Source organism: Carcharodon carcharias, chromosome 7, assembly GCF_017639515.1.
Source record: "Carcharodon carcharias isolate sCarCar2 chromosome 7, sCarCar2.pri, whole genome shotgun sequence".
Lineage (NCBI taxonomy): Eukaryota > Metazoa > Chordata > Chondrichthyes > Lamniformes > Lamnidae > Carcharodon > Carcharodon carcharias.
In genome coordinates, this window is record NC_054473.1 from 118,299,639 (window position 1) to 118,317,635 (window position 17,997).

General features: G+C 44.7%; 1 protein-coding gene across 3 annotated transcripts in view; it reads right to left on the reverse strand.

Annotated features, from left to right (window-relative positions):
- csnk2a2b (casein kinase 2, alpha prime polypeptide b) overlaps positions 1–16,230 on the reverse strand; it is a 65,768-nt gene extending 49,538 nt beyond the window's left edge. For all 3 annotated transcript variants that reach the window (XM_041191415.1, XM_041191413.1, XM_041191414.1), the window contains exon 1: positions 15,864–16,230. In XM_041191415.1, coding sequence (XP_041047349.1) covers positions 15,864–15,967 — 104 coding nt within the window. In that variant the 5' untranslated portion in view covers positions 15,968–16,230. The remainder of the gene's footprint in view (positions 1–15,863) is intronic.
- Between the last annotated feature and the right edge of the window lie 1,767 nt (positions 16,231–17,997).

The window sequence follows — 17,997 nt, forward strand, 5'->3', positions numbered from 1 at the left end:
CCCCAACCCCACCCCCCACCCCCCCCCAACCCCACCCCCCCAACCCCACCCAACCCCACCCAACCCCACCCCCCACCCCCCCCACCCCCCCCCCCCCCACCCCCCCCAACCCCACCCCCCCCAACCCCACCCCCCACCCCCCCCCACCCCCCCCCAACCCCACCCCCCCCCAACCCCACCCCCCACCCCCCCCCAACCCCACCCCCCACCCCCCCCAACCCCACCCCCCACCCCCCCCCAACCCCACCCCCCCCAACCCCACCCCCCACCCCCCCAACCCCACCCCCCCCAACCCCACCCCCCCCCAACCCCACCACACCCCCCCCCACCCACCCCCCACACCCCCCCCCACCCACCCCCCCAAACCAGCTTATATTTTGCCCCTCTTCTAAATATTCACTCAGTTCTGTTGAAGGGTCATGAGGACTCGAAACGTCAACTCTTTTCTTCTCTGCCGATGCCGCCACACCTGCTGAGTTTTTCCAGGTAATTCTGTTTTTGTTTTAGTATTCCATAACACCCCTGACTTTGCCTTGTAGATGGTGGACAGGCTCTGGGGAGTCAGGTAGTGAGTAAATCACTGCAGAATTCCCAGCCTCTGTGTCAATAGTAAATGTCAGGATGCTGATAGTGGGGGTTTCAGTGATGGTAATGCCATTGAATGTCATGGGGAAATGGTAGTGTCTCTGTTGTTGGAGACTGTCATTGCCTGTCTCATGTGATATGCATATTACTTGCCACTTATCAACACAACCCTGAACATTATCCAGGTCTTGCTGCATGTGGACACGGACTACTTCAGTATCCGAGGAATTGCGAATGGCAATGAACATTACACAGTGAATATCCCCACTTCTGACCTTAAGATGGAGGGAAGGTAATTGATGAAACAGCTGAAGATGGTTGGGCCACAACCATCTTCCTTTGTCTAAATATGACTCCAGCCAGTGGAGAATTCTCCCTAATTCTCACTGACTTCAGTTTTGTCAGGGTTCCTTAATGTCACACTCGGTTAAACACAGCCTTGATGATCAAGAGTAGACTGATAGGGTTGTTGTTTGCTTGTTTTGCTTTGTCCTTTTCATGGACAAGATATCACTGCTAGATGCCAGTGTTGTAGCTGTACTGGAACAGCTTGGCTAGGGGCACAGCTAGTTCTGGAGCACAAGCCTTCAGTACTATTGATGGAATATTGTCAATGCCCAGAGCCTTTGCATTATCCAGTGCCTCCAGCCATATCTTGATATCACATGGAATGAATCGAATTGGCTGAAGACTGGCATCTGTGATGGTAAAGACCTCAGGAGGAGGCTGAGATGCATCATCAACTTGACATTTCTGGCTGAAGATGGCAGCAAATGCTTCAGCCTTCCTTTTTGCAACAATGTGCTGGACTCCCCCATCTAGGATCGGAATAGTTGTGTTTAGTTTGATGGTAATGGTAGAGTGGGGGATATGCCAGGCCATGAGTTTATACAGATTACGGCTGTATACTGCTGATAGCCCACAGCATATAATGGATGCCCAGTTTTGAGCTGATGTCAAGACACTGACTTCCAAGAGTCCACCTGTGCAATAAGGGGATCACATGCAAATGGAGCTGGTTGGGGGGAATAAACCTTTAATGAAATAGAAAACAATAGGAACTCAAATAGAACTAAGCTCCAAGCTATCATAAGAATATAAATAGGAGTAGGCCATTGGGCCCCTCAAGCCTGCCCCGCCATTCAATATCATCACTGATCTTCCCCAGGCCTCAACTTCTCTTTCATGCCAGCTCCTCAGTCCTCAACTCCCTGATATTTTAAAAATCTATCTACCTCCTCTTTAAATACTTTCAGTGATCTAGCCTCTACAACTCTGAGGTAGAGAATTCCAGACATTCACTATACTCAGAAGAAATTCCTTCGCATCTCAGTTTTAAATGAGTGTCCCCTTATTCTGTAACTACATCCGCTAGTTTGAGATTTCCCCACTAGTGGAAACATCTTCTCAACAGCTAACCTGTCAAGCTCGCTCAGGATCTTGTACGTTTCAATTAGATCACCCCTCATTCTTCTAAACTCTAATGAATAAAGGCCAAACCTGTTTAGCCGCTCGTGATAAATCAACCCCTTCATCCCAAGAATCAGCCCAGTGAATCTCTTTTGAACTGCCTCCAATGCCAATGTAATCTTTCTTAAATAGAGGGACTAAAACTGTACACAGCACTCCAGGTGCGGCCTCACCAACACCCTGTACAGCTGTAACAAGAACTTCCCTATTTTTAAACTCCAACCTCCTAACAATACAGGCCGAAATTCCATTTGCCTTAATTACTAACTGCACCTGAATGCCAACTTTGTGTTTCATGCACAAGAACACCCAGATCCCTCTGTGCTGCACTTTTCGGAGTCTCTCTCCATTTAAATAATAGTCTGCTTTTTGATTTTTTTCTACCAAAGTGCATGACCTCACACTTTCCTACATTAAACTTCATCTGCCAAGTTTTTGCCCACTCACTCAACTTGTCTATTTCCCCTTGCAAATTCCTTAGGTCCTCATTGCAACATGCCCTCCCACCTATTTTTGTATCAGCAGCATATTTGGATATATTAAACTCTGCCCCTCCTCCAATTCATTAATATAGATAGCAAATAATTGAGGCCCTCGGACTAATCCATGTGACACTGCACTAGTTACATCTCCAACCTGAAGAACACCCATTAATCCCGACTCTGTCTTCTGTGTGTTAACCAATTCTCAATCCACATTAATACATTACCCCCAATATCGTGAGCTCTTATCTTGCGCAATAACCTTTTATTTGGCACCTTATCAAATGCCTTCTGGAAATCCAAATATACTGCAAATACTGGTTCCCCTTTATCAATTCTGCTCGTTATATCCTCAAAGATCTCTAACAAATGTGTCAAACATCATTTCCCTTTCACCAAACCATGTTAACTCTGTCTGACTGCGGTAAACTTTTCTAAATGTCCTATTTCTTTCTTAATAATGGAATCTAACATTTTCCCAACGATAGATGTTAGGCTGACTGGCCTATAGTTTCCTACTTTTTGTCTCCCTCCCTACTTGAACAGGGGTGTCACATTAGGGGTTTTCTAATCCGCTGGGATGCTCCTGGAATCCAGAGAGTTTTAGAATATTTCAACCAATGCCTCCACTATACCTGCAGCCACTTCTTTTAAAACCCTTGGATACAGGCCATGCAAAACATTGGTTTAAATTATCTGCCATTTTCCCATTCCATTATCAATTCCCCAGTCACATCCTCCAAGGGTCCCACGCTCACTTTAGCTACTCCCTTTCTTTTTATATACCCATAGAAGCTCTTGCTCTTTGTTTTTATATTTCTTGCCAATTTACCTTCATAATCAATTTTCTCCCGCTTTATTAGCTTTTTAGCTATCTGCTGCTGGTTCCTAAAAAATCTCCAATCCTCTGGCCTATCACTAGTTTTCACTGATTTGTATGCCTTAGTTTTTGATTGGATACTCTCCTTGACCGCTTGTTAACCACGGGTGATTCATCCTTCTTTTTGACTGGGATAAATTTTTGCTGAGCGTTATGAAATGGATATTAACGTGCCAATACCAACTTTCTCCCTTTTAACAAAAGCTTTATTGTTCATATTTCAAACAGGTTTTTTGTGGGATAAGCTTCAGGAAGCATAAGCAAGCTTAAACTTAAGTTTACCAAACAGTGGCTCCTTTATGGGGAGTTGGAACTCCTTCTATTAACTGGCTGCTCCTTTTTTGGGCACCAGAACCAGACCCCCACCCTCCCATTAACCAGCGCTTCTGCAAATTTTCTCCATACCTCACTGCCCTGCAAAAAGGCATCTTGCAAATTCATACAGGCTCTGTCACTGGGAAAAGATGAAGGGCCAGCCAAGAATCCCAGTCCCGTCTTTGCAGATTGGAGCTGGGTCCAGGCTAGCGCAAGGCTGAGTGACGGCTCCCATGGGTGCTGCTCCTGGCTTTGTTACTGGGTTTCAGGCAGCCTTCTCCCCCCTCTTTAGCTACATCATTGCTGAAAGCAGCCATGAAGGCATTTTCAGACAAACGCTTCCCCCTACCAGAGCCTGCTCGCAGCCTCATTACTAGGTTTCCAGCTGCCTCCTCTCTTCCTTGGCATCTACTTTACATGATTGGTAATGACACAGCTGAGTCTCTTGCATGGCCAGAATAATTGCTCCAGCTCCTCCAATCACAGGTTCTCCACCTCCCACCCTTGCTGCTCCTCCAAGCATAGATTCTGTCTCTGGTGCAGTAGCAACACTGAGAGGGAAGGAAACTGTGATTGGGGGCGGCTGGAGTAGCAAACATGGGAGACACAGGATCTACAACTGGAGAAGCAATTCTTCAAATTCTCTCTCTCCCAAGCCTGTTTCTGCTCCAAACCCTACATTGTTATCTTGCTCTCAGAGATGCCAGCACCTGCAACTGTTCAGCCCTGTTTGGACTACGGAGGAGCCAGAATCTAAGATAATATGTCAGTGGGCAAACTTTTTTTATTTTTTCACTCCTGTCTTTGATTTTACACGGGCTACTTGAAAGATTTGAGGGCGAATTCACCCACTGCTCCCGTGTATTTTGAACACTGCTGTCTGAGTTGGCTATTGCACCATTTCCTGTTTTTACTGTCTTTAAGCAGTTCTTGATGCATAAAGAGTTTTCTTTAACGCTGCAACAGCAGAGAATGCACTCAACCTTAAGACAATTCCCAAGAAAATTTCATTGAGCCTCATTCCTCCAGTCTATTCAACTCTCATTTTAGGATGCAGATTGAATATCTCTGATGTCTTTAGCTCTATTAGCCAGCATCATTCATAAATTGCAGGTTTTAACCCCATTTAGGAGCTTGACTACATAACCTATGCAAATAATTTTATGGTGCTGAATGAGCCATCCATTAGATAAAACATTAAACCAATGGCAGGTGTTAAAGATTCCCATGGAACTATATGAGCAGCAGTGTCCTGACCAACATTCCTCCCTTATCTCCTTAAAAAAAGGTCATTCATCTTCTGGTTCTTTATAGCATGTTAATGACACAGAATAGTGTTTACCATTATATCAACTTCACATCAGAAAGCGATTCATCAGATAAGTACTTTGAAATAGTTCAATAGGAAAAATGCTATATAAATGCAAGTCTGTAATAAACTTGGCAAATTGTTAGATCTCCATTCTAATTTCTCAAAATTATATTTCATTGCATCATAAAACGGTTACAGGACAGGAGGCCATTTGCTCCAAAATGTGTATAGAGTCTCTGCAATAACAATCCCACACAACGCCTCCCCTTTCTTGTAACCCTGCAAATTTTCTGTCTTCGGTCGTTTATCCAATTCAGTTTTGAAAGCCCTGACACATACCTGCCTCCACCATACAAGTACTGCACTCCGGATCCATACAATGCATAAGGTTTTCATGTCACCACTGGTTCTTTTGTCAACCACCTTAAATCAATGCATCCTAGCTATCCACCCTTCTGCCAATGGAAACAGTTTCTCTCTATCCACTCTGTCCAGACCCCTCATGATTTTGAACACCTATCAAATCTCCTCTCAACTTTCTCAAAGGAGAACAGTCCAAGCTTTTCCAATCTATTCCTGTAAATGAAGTCCTCATCCCTTGAATCATTCCTGTAAATCTTTTCTGGATCCTCTCCAAAAAGCCTGCACACTACCCCCTTCCAAAAGTGTGGTGCCCAGAATTAGATCAATATTCCAGTTGAGGCTAAACTAGCGCTTTATAAAGGCTCAGCATATTTTGTACTCGGCACTTCAATTTATAAAAGCCAGGGTCCCATATACCTTTCTCAACCTGCCCTGCCACTTCCAACCACTTGTGTATATAACATCCCAAAGTGTTTCTGTCTGTTTCCCCCATTAGCATTATAACCTTGAGTTTATATTGCCCCTCCTCATTCATCCTGCCAAAAAGTATCACTTCACACTTACGTGCATTAAGATTAAATTTCATCTGCCATGTGTCTGCCCATTCCACAAGCCTGCCTATTTCCTCTTGCAGTCAATTACTATCCGCCTCAGTTCACAATATTTCCAAGTTTTGTCATCTGAAAATTTTGAAATTGGGTCCTACAAACCAAAGTCTGGATCATTAATATATATATACATCAAGAAAACAACTGGTCCTAGTAGTGACCCTGGGGAACCCCACTGTATACTTTCCTCCAGTCTAAAAAGCAAACGACCATTCGCCACTACTATATTTTGCCACTCAGACAACTTCACATCCATGCTACCTGTTTCCCTTTTATTCCATGGGCTTCAGCTTTGCTGAAAACTCTTATTATGTGGCACTTTGATATATCAAACACCTTTTGGAAATGATACACACTATGCTCATCACCCATCTCTGTCACCTCATGAAGAATCTCCAAGGTAGTTAAAAACAACATTCCTTTAACAATTTTTTTCCTGGTTTTCTCTAATTAATCAGTTTCCCAAGTGACTGCTAATTTTGCCTTGGATTATCATCTCCAAACACTTTCCCACTACCAAGGTTAAACTAACTGGTCTGTAGCGGGTTATCCTTGCACCCTTTTTTAAGCAAAGTTGTGACATTTGCAATTCTACAGTCCTCTGGCACCTCCATGTGTCTGAGGACTGGATGATTATGGTCAGACCCTCCCTTAATTCCCCCAGTATCGTCAAAGACATCTGATCCAGTGCAGGTGACTGACCAGCTTTAAATACAACCAGTCTAATACCTGCTTCTATCAATTTTTAACCCATCCAGTGTCCCAACTTTTAAAAATTATTTTACAGGATGTGGATGCCCACCCCTATTTGCCCTTGAGAAGGTGGTGGTGAGCCACCTCTTGAACTGCTGCAGTTGATGTGGTGTAGGTACACCCACAATGCGGGGGGGTGGGGGGGGTAGTTCCAGGATTTTGACCCAGCAACAGTGAAGAAACAGCAATATAGTTCCAAATTAGGATGCACGTGGCTTGGAGGGGAACTTGCAGTGGTAATCTTTCCATTCATCTGCTGCCTTTGTCCTTCTAGGTGATAGAGGTCACGGGTTATGAAGGTGCTGTTGAGGGAGCTTTGCTTAGTTGCTACAATGCATCTTGTATATAGTATGCACTCCTGCCACTGTGCATCAGTGGTGGAGGGAGTGAATGTTTAAGGTGGTGGATAGGGTGCCGATCAAGTGGGCTGCTTTGACCTGAATGGTGTCAAGTTTGAGTGTTGTTGGAACTCCACTCATCCAGGTAAGTGAAGAATATTCCATCACATACCTGACTTGGGCCTTGTAGATGGTGGACAGGCTTTGGAGAGTCAGGTGGTGAGTTACTCACTGAAGAATGCCTAACCTCTGACCTACTCTTGTAGCCACAGTAATTATATACAGTACAGTTCTGGTCAATGGTAAACCGCCCCCCAGGATTTTAGATAGTGGGAGATTCTGCGATGGTAATGCCACTGAATGTCAAGGGGAGATGGTTAGATTCTCTCTTTCTGGAGATGGTCTTTGCCTGGCTCGTGTCGGGTGAATATCACTTGCCACTTATCAGCTCAATTGTGAAATGTTGTCCAGGTCTTGCTGAATGTGGACATGGACTGTTTCGGTATCTGAAAAGTCACGAATGGTACTGAACATTATGCAATCATCAGCAAACATCCCCACTTCTGACCTTATGATGGAGTGGAGGTCATTGATGAAGCAGCTGAAGAGGACTGTGCCTAGGACACTACCCTGAGGTACTCATGCAATGGTGCATTGAGATGGAGATGATTAACCTCCCACAAGCACAATTATCTTCCTTTGCACTAGGTACAACTCCAACCAGAGAGTTTTCCTAAATTCCCATCAACTGCAGTTTTACTATGGTTGCTTGATGCCACACTTGGTCAAATGGCTCTACTACCATTTCTTTCATTACGACTTTAGTACCATATCCTTCCTTGGGAAGGACAGATGCAAAGTACTCATTTAGTCACCTCTACCATGCCTGCACCTCCCTTTTTTGATCACTAATCTGCCCCATCCCTCTTTTACTACCCTTTTACCATTTATGTTCTTATAGAAGCCTTTTGGATTTCTTTTTATGTTAGCAGCCTGTCTCTTCTCTCACTTTCTCTGATTTGCTTTTTCAATTCTCATCTCAGCTTTCTATATTCATCCTGGTTTGCGCTTGTATCATCAACCTAACATCTATCATGCACTCCCCATTTTCTGCCTCAACTCACTCTGCTCTATGGAGCTCTAGCTTTGATTTATTTCCCCCTTGTGTAAATGCACCTCAACTGTACCCAGACCATCTCTTCCTTAAACGCAGTCCATTGTTCCATTACAGCTTTGTCTGCCAATGTTATATTCCACTTTACCTTGGACATATCTATTCTCACCCCACTGAAATTGGCCCTCCTCGAACTGAATGCTTTTACTTCAGATTGATCCTTGTCCTTTTCCTTTGCTAGCCTGAACTTCATGATACTCATGATCACTGTTCCTTCATGGCTACAATCTTTCTGCAATGAAAAGCAGATTTGGCTGTTCTAAATTAAATGGTGCCTTTATTTCCTAAACAAACTGCCAATCAAATGATCACAAAAGACAGACGTGACATCTGGCTCACCTAGCTCATCCTTCAACAGACATTCATGTGCCCACACTAGAGCACCCCAATGCCTGTTCAATGATTCCAGACATTTTGCCTTCACATTGTGTAAAAGTGCTTCTTGACAACAGCCCAGAAATTGTCTTTTTCTAGTTTACTCCTTATCTCATCATCCTATAGTTATTTTTTAACTTGAGCTCCAGAATAACCATTTATTCCCCTCACACTATCCTGGATACCCTTTAAAAAAACCCACCCATTCATCTCATTTGAAGTCTTAAAAGTTTTTCCAAGTTTTCCTCAAGAGACTCCTGACATTGGGAATCAGCCTCATGCTCCTTACTTTACACCAATTTCAAGCCTTGTGGTTTACTGGACAGAACTGAGGTCTCTAAGCCATTTGCAGACTAGCCTAATTACTTTATTGCTTGATTAGGTAAACCTGAGATTTATATTCTGATTAGATGATGCAGCACAGGATTCTGTTTGCTTTGTTTTCTATTCTGCATGACTGAACATGGTGTGTTGAGTCTTCTATTGCTCCAAGATCTCTTAGCTTCACCCTCAGCAAGTTCAACAGTGTTCATTCAATAAGTTTGTCTCCTTTAATTTTCTCCCCCAGAGCGGAATACATTAAACCTTGGACAAGCATGTGTGCTACAAAGTGGATAAAATGTACCTATGCCTGCATAGTTTGCTTTCTGGCTACCAGGAAGTCACAAGTGGAGAAGTAACTTGTTCACAAATAGTCCTATCCCAAAACATTTTGAATTTACACAAAACCTTCAACAGTCTATGGTGCTTCACAGGAGGAGGATAATTTAGAGTTACTTGAAGTTTGCTTGGAGATAGGTTTTAACTATTGTCAAATGAGGAGAGGCATCTGGAGAGGCAGATGGACTAAGGAAGGGAATTCCGGAGCATAGGGTCTAAGAGGGCTGAAAGCAAGGTCAATGATGGAGTGAAAAGAAAGGGGATGCACTGGAGGCCAAAACTGGGTGAAGGATATGTTGAGGGGAAGGAGAGAGAGGAAGTACAGCTAGAGAAGTTTAGAAAAAACAAGGAGGAATTTAGCCACAAGGGTGAAGAGATAAATTAAGTTTCAGCCAGTGAAAGATGAGGAATCAAAGACAGGATCAACAGGTGAATGGGACTTGGTACAGGGTAAGGTAGAAGAACTAGTACAGTTTTGGTTTATAGAGGATGGAATGCCAGGCAGTGGGGAGGGCATTGGAGCAATCATATCAGGGACTGGCTAATGAATAGGAGTACAACAGAAGATAAGTGTAAGTCAGTAAAGAGTAGAGCAATATTATGGAGGTGGAAGCAGTTACACTTTGTGAGGGAAGATAAGGGGTCGGAAAGTCAATCTGGGGTAAATCAGGGCATCAAGGTTGGGCAAAGAGGTTATGGAGTTAGTGGGGAGGATATAGTGCTTGTGTCGACAATCAAGAGGTGATGATTTAGGCCTTCCAAATATTTAACTTGAGCAAACCACTCATCCTTGACTGGATGACAGAACAGCAGACTGAAGAAAAAAATAGTAAGATAAAAGCAAAAAACTGCGGATGCTGGAAATCCAAAACAAAAACAAAAATACCTGGAAAAACTCAGCAAGTCTGGCAGCATCTGCGGAGAGGAACACAGTTAACATTTCAAGTCCGAATGACCCTTCAACTAAACTAAGTAAAAATAGAAGAGAGGTGAAATATAAGCTGGTTTAAGGGGGGCTGGAACAAGTAGAGCCAGTGATAGGTGGAGATAACCAAAAGATGTCAAAGACAAAAAGACAAAGAGGTGTTGAAGGTGGTGATATTATCTAAGGAATGTGCTAATTAAGGGGAGAAAGCAGGACAAGCAAGGTACAGATAGCCCTTGTAGGGGTGGAGTGAAGGAATCGAAAAAGGCTAAAAGGTAGAGATAAAACAATGGTTGGAAATACATTTAAAAATAACGGAAATAGGTGGGAAAAGAAAAATCTATATAAATTATTGGGAAAAAAAAGGGGGGGGGATTGGAAAGGGAGTGGGGATGGAAGAGAGAGTTCATGATCTAAAGTTATTGAACTTAATATTCAGTCCGGAAGGCTGTAAAGTGCCTAATCAGAAGATGAGGTGCTGTTCCTCCAATTTGCATTGAGCTTCACTGGAACAATACAGCAGGCCAAGGACGGACATGTAGGCATGAGAGCAGGGTGGAATGTTGAAATGGCAAGCGACAGGGATGTCTGGGTAATGCTTGCGGACAGACCGAAGGTGTTCTGCAAAGCGGTCATCCAGTCTGCTTTTGATCTCTCCTACGCAGAGGAAACTGCATTGGGAGCAATGAATGCAGGAGACTAAGTTGAGGGAAGTGCAAATGAAATGCTGCTTCACTTGAAAGGAGTGTTTGGGCCCTTGGACGGTGAGGAGAGGGGAAGTGAAGGGGCAGGTGTTGCACCTTCTGCGGTTGCATGGGAAGATGTCATAGGAGGGGGTTGAGGTGTAGGGTGTGATGGAGGAGTGGACCAGGGTGTCCCAGAGGGAAGGATTCCTGTGGAATGCCGCCGGGGTGGGGGGTGAAGGGAAGATGTGTTTGGTGGTGGCATCATGCTGGAGTTGGCAGAAATGGCGGAGGATGATCTTTTGAATGCGGAGGTTGGTGGGGTGATAAGTGAGGACAAGGGGGATCCTATCATGTTTCTGGGAGGGGGAGGAAGGTGTGAGGACGGATGCACGGGAGATGAGCCGGACACGGTTGAGGGACCTGTCAACCACCGTGGTTGGAAAATCTCGGTTAAGGAAGAAAGAAGACATGTCAGAGGAACTGTTTTTGAAAGTGGCATCATAACAGATGCGACAGAGGCGAAGGAACTGAGAGAATGGGATGGAGTCCTTACAGAAAGTGGGGCCGACACCTCAACAAGAAACTTTGTCTCTTTCTTTCAGGTGCAAAGGAACGCAAGCTCCAACAACTCATCGACACCATCACCCATCCAGGACCCTCCATCCCTGCCTGTCCCTCTGTCCCCATCCCGTCTTCCAATCCCAGCCCCGGCCGCGTATTCACTATAGCCCCTGACCTTCCCCTCTCCGACACTGAATGTTCAGTGCTCAGCAAAGGACTTAGTTTCATACCCTTACGCCCTCATCTCAATGAATTTGGGGCTCGGCACAATGCTGAACTCTTCCTCCGCCGCCTTTGTCTCCGTGCTCTGGGCAGGAGTTCTCTTCCTGTTCAACGGATCCTTTTACCCGCCTCCAATATTCTCCCTCCACTTGGACCCCCTCCCTCTGGATTCTTACCAGATCTTTTCATTGAGAACTGTCAGTGTGACATTAGTCGTCTCAATTTCTCTGCTCCTCTCACCCACTCTAACCTATCTCTCTCTGAACTTGCTGCACTCCGTTCTCTCAGGTCCAACCCTGACATTGTCATCAAACCCACTGACAAGGGTGGTGCTGTTGTTGTCTGGCACACTGACCTCTAACTCACAGAGGCTGAGCGTCAACTCACAGACACTTCCTCCTAGACCATGAGTCCATCACTGAACATCAAGCCATTGTTTCCAAGACTGTCACTGACCTCATCTCCTCTGGAAATTTACCTTCCACAGCTTCCAACCTGATAGTCTCCCAACCTCAGACGGCCCGCTTCAACCTCCTACCCAAAATCCACAAACAGGTCCTGGAGACCGATCGTGTCAGCCTGTTCCTGCCCCACAGAACTCATTTCTTACTATCTTGACTCCATTCTCTCTCCCCTTGTCCAGTCCCTTCCCACCTGCATCCGTGATTCCTCTGACACCCTACATCATATCAACAATTGCCAATTCTCTGGCCCCAACCGCCTCCTCTTCACCATGGACGTCCAATCCCTCTACACCTCCATCCCCAACCGGGATGGTCTGACGGCTCTCCGCTTCTTCCTTAAACAGAGGCCCGATCAATCCCCATCCACCACTACTCTCCTCCATCTGGCTGAACTTGCTCTCACACTGAACAATTTCTCCTTAAACTCCTCTCACTTCCTCCAAATAAAAGGTGTGGCTATGGGTACCTGCATGGGCCTCAGCTATGCCTGTCTCTTTATTGGGTACGTGGAACATTCCTTGTTCCAGTCCTACTCCAGCCCCCTCCCACAACTCTTTCTCCGGTACATCGATGATTACTTCAGTGCTGCTTCATGCTCTCGTCTGGACCTGGAAAAATTTATTAATTTTGCAAACCCCTCCATCATTTTCACATGGTCCATCTCTAACACTTCCCTTCCCTTCCTTGACCTCTGTCTCAATTTCTGGTGATAGACTGTCCACCAATATCCATTACAAGCCTACCAAGTCCCACAGCTACCTCGACTACAGCTCCTCACACCCCACTTCCTGTAAGGACTCCATCCCATTCTCTCAGTTTCTTAGCCTCCATCGCATCTGTTCTGATGATGCTACTTTCAAAAACCCCCTCCCACGGCACCTTCCCATGCAACCACAGAAGGTGCAACACCTGCCCCTTCACTTCCCCTCTCCTCACCATCCAAGGGCCCAAACACTCCTTTCGAGTGAAGCAGCATTTCACTTGCACGTCCCTTAATTTAGTCTACTGCTCCCAATGCGGTTTCCTCTACATTGGAGAGACCAAAAGCAGACTGGGTGACCGCTTTGCAGAACACCTTCGGTCTGTCCGCAAGCATTACCCAGACCTCCCTGTCACTTACCATTTCAACACTCCACCCTGCTCTCATGCCCACATGTCCGTCTTTGGCCTGCTGCATTGTTCAAGTGAAGCTCAACGCAAACTGGAGGAACAGCACCTCATCTTCCGACTAGGCACTTTATAGCCTTCTGGACTGAATATTGAGTTCAACAATTTTAGATCATGAACTCTTTCTTCCATCCCCACCTGCTTTCCGACCGCCCCCCTTTATTTTCCCAATAATTTATATAGATTTTTCTTTCCACCTATTTCCGTTATTTTTAAACGTATGTCCATCCATTGTTTTATCTCTAACTTTTAGCCTTTCTCGATTCCTTCACCCCAACCCACCCCCACTACGGCTATCTACACCTTGCTTGTCCTGCTTTCTACCCTTAATTAGCACATTCCTTAGATAATATCACCACCTTCAACACCTCTTTGTCCTTTTGTCTGTGACATCTTTTGCTTATCTCCACCTATCACTGGCTCTACTTTACCAGCCCCCATTAAACCAGCTTATATTTCATCTTTATTTTTAATTAGTTCTGTTGAAGGGTCATTCGGACTCGAAATGTTAACTGTGTTCCTCTCCGCAGATGCTGCCAGACTTGCTGAGTTTTTCCAGGTATTTTTGTTTTTGTTGAAGAAAAAATAGAGCTGCTGTCATTAGCGTGTGGAACCTCAACCACCTTCCCTCTTCCCCCAAACAATATCCTGTCTTTAGATTTTTAAAAATATTTGCTCAATTTTCTTTCCCATCACACCCCCAACCTGCCACCTACTGAAAGTCTTTAATTCCTTCCCTATAATGGGCATCTTAAATGGATACAGACACAGCTAAGTATTCAAATTTCAGACATTCACACACATCCAGCATTTGTCTACATTGTGAGAAAGTTTTGCCAAAATACTTACCGACCCTCTCACTGGGGAGATATTTGCATACAGGCACGAGAACCTTTCAGGTATGCTAACCAATGCAAGCAACCCTCAAGTCAATGCGTCAGCCTAATGTCTGTATATCACAACAAACCCTGGTACCAGACAACCTGAATAAGGGGTTATTCTGTGTACATACGGTTACTGTCTCCAAGATGCTGCCAGTCCGAAGGCAACATAAATGGCGCCCAAGGCTACCTGGAATGAAGCTATGCTTCATAGAAAATGGACACACCTTTTGACCACATGAGGATCAGCAATCTTTGTTTCACTTGTGGAAATGAGTATCTCTGCATCTTAAATTTAAAACACGAGGGAAACAAATGTCATTAATAATTAACTAATCGAACTCAACCAGGAACACCTTGGATACTTTTGGATTGTACGGCCAGACTCTGCATTTAATCTTGTTGGAATGCCTGTCTTACCCTGGCCCTGCTTTTTATTTCCATTTACTGTCAATGTTACAGCAGCAAGTAACACCACGTATTTTTAATCCACTTGACAAGAACAGCTTGTTCTTATAAAAATTCTACACTAAAGCAAATGTTCGACACAAAACAAAAAAAATACAAGTGTGACCTCACTCAAGAGTGGGTGTTAATGAAAAATAAACTTTATCAAGTCATGAGCAATTTTTTTCTTTTTGTCAGATGGATGTCTAGTACACATGGAAAACAGTCACCATGCTTAATCACACCAAACCAAGTTTTTCAGAAATCTGCTAAGTAGTTTTGGTTTACACAATATGGAGGCCACAGCCTTTCCCAGTAGGGACATGTCATGCTTACCTAGGGCAAATATTTAAGCAGAGGTTGACAAAACGAGGTTGATATAAGGTCTTAATCACTCAGGGTACAGGCAAGCTTTTGCCATTTGCCTAGTTAGGAAAATCCTGTTCATTGCATCGTTAGCTTGCAGGTTTATATTGAGACAATAGGAAGAATCCCAATGCTAGTGACAGTTCTAATTTTCAGGGTTTCAGTGAACTGAGCTAGCAAGTCAATTATCAATAATACTCAAGTGCTAGCTCAGGTTTCAGATTAGAGAGACAGCCAAGAGGATCCATTTGGTGCTAAGCTTACACTGGCAGCAGTTAGGAAAATATTCAAAGAAATCAAATAACAGTCCAAATAGCTTAAGCAACAGTTTGCAACCCAAACAATGGTTTCCTTTTCGAAGATGGTAAAGTTTATAAGGCACTAATGGTTCAACTCATTTTCATTTCTGCACCATTAATGACTGCAAAAACAAGAGTTGAATGATGTGGACTTCTGGTGTGGGGCAGTTCATGAACAAAGCATTGAAAAAAATATGATGCACCATCGGGTTTAAGAAAATACCTTAAGTTCAGTGCTGAAGAGCCTCTAACATTTAGACATTTATATAATCAAGCCAGTTACAGCCCATTTCTATAGGAAAGATTATTTCTACTGTATTTTCACATATTTCTGTTTATTCTATTTATATATTCTATACACACTTCTATGCATCCACCCGACTCATCTATACATTATTTCTACACATTTCTATAATTGTGCTCTTTGCGTTTCCATTAATCCACCCAAAAAATGTCTATTTATTCCCGCCTTCAGATAGATGCCTATACGTTCAAGTCAAGCCTCGTTGCTACAATATATTGTATCTTACCCCCACTCAGGAACGTGCGACTCGTAGTCCCAATACTCGCGGGGTTTCAGGCTGTTTACTTCGGCATACACGCGGGCCCTGCTCCCGGTAGCCGGACCAGGCATGGCAGAGCCAGGGCTCAGCTCTGAGACAAGGGGGCGAAATCCCCAGCGGCAGGCCGCGGGGGGGACAGAGAGACCGCACCGCCACTGGGCACACCGACTATCAGGAGCCAGGCCCAGCCGCAACCCACGCAGCACCACCACCCACTTCAGCAACAGGGCCCGCGGAGCCAGTGACAGCTTCCCCAAGGCGGGAGGAAGGTTGAAAAGGCCCAGGCAATCAGAGCGGGGCCCAAGGGAGGGTGGGCAAGGCCGGGGCAACTAGAGCGGGGAGGGGGGGGGGGGAGGGGGGGAGGGGGCGGGGTAGTGGGGTGGGGAGGGGAGGGTCAGGCAGCGGAACGGCCCGAGGGTCTAAGTCAACGAAAGCGAACCAGCCTTCCCAGAGTAAGGCCCGCAGCGGAAGAAAATATTCCGCCGGGTGCGGACCCAACCCTGAGAAACCGGTCACAAGCCCGATCTGTCAGCGAGAAGAGACCGAGGGCACGGGCTGACGGACGCCGGCCACAGCGGCTCCTAGTGGCACCTAGCTGAACCTAAACGACGCGGGGCTGAGACTCCAACGGCAGCGGCTCCAAGCGGCCCCTAACGCAATCTGAAACTTGCCGGGTGCAGACTCCACGGTAAGCGACTCCTAGCGGCATCTGTTGAACTGCAACAGGCAGCGGCTTTTAGTTGTGTTTAATGGAACAAGGCACACACCAGTTACAGAATCCAGTGGCTGTGCTTCTATAATGTCGTCGACAGTGACAGCGTTCAGCCCGTAGGATACAGTGTCTCATTTCCTCGGGTTAACGGCACTTTGGACAGATTCCAATAAAAGGCCCCTAATGATACAGAAGGCCACCATCTCCCCTCACGTGGTCTGCTGAAACTCTCATTGTCTTTGTCACCTCCAATCTCGACTATTCCAGCGCACTCCCACATGTCAACTCCATAAAGTTAAAAGCAAAAAACTGCGGATGCTGGAAATCCGAAACAAAAGCAAAAATTCCTGGAAAAACTCAGCAGGCCTGACAGCATCTGCGGAGAGGAACACATTTAACGTTTGGAGTCCGTATGACTGATGAAGAGTCATACGGACTCGAAACGTTAACTGTGTTCATCTCCGCAGATGCTGTCAGACCTGCTGAGTTTTTCCAGGTATTTTTGCTTTTGTTTCAACTCCATAATCCTCAGCTCAGCCAAAATCTGCTGCCCAGAAGGAAAAAAACAGTTTGGGTCAGTACTCTTATTTCCCACTTTTACTGGTGTTCCATGCTAAGGTACGCAGGACCAGCTCGGACCTGTATTCTTATTTCCCAGTTTTTTTTTTCACTGTTTTGTCCTTCTGGGTGTCTGTATCTTAATTTGAAACAAGCCAATTTCACCCATCATGGTGGATGCTTGCTGTCACTAACTCCTGGTCCATCAAGACCTCAAATTTAAAATTCTCATTGTGGTGTTCAAACTGCTTCATAGTCTCAATGTTCCCTATGTCTGTAATCTCCTTCAGTCCTACAAACCTCTGAGATATCTGTGGTCCTCCAATTCAGGACTCTTTCTCATCCTGATTTCCGTTATATTAACATATCTTCAGCTGCCTAGCTCTTTAGTTCTGGAATTTCCTTTCTAAACCTCTTCCTTTCTCAAAGTCTCTTCTCTACTTCAAGACATTTCTTAAAACCTATCTTTTCTTTGGCAATGAAGCTTTTGTTCTAATATCTCTTTATGGTTCAGTGTCAAATATTGATTTATAATGCTCCTCTGACGCTCTTTGGGACTTTTTATTATGTAAAAAGTGCTAAGTAAAAGTTGTTGTTATACTGCATCTATTTTCTTTCAAAATTTCAATATCATTCCTATGTCCAAATATATAATTGAAAGTTCCTGTGTAATCTTGTCAACCCGCAATTTAGTTGCAACACCACCACTGGTGGGAGATGTAATTATAGCATGACAAGTTTACATAGGCAATTTCTATCATAAATGTGGACATGAGAATTTAGAGCATCAACATAGAAATAATGGAATAAAGTGTGACTTTAAAATGGTGC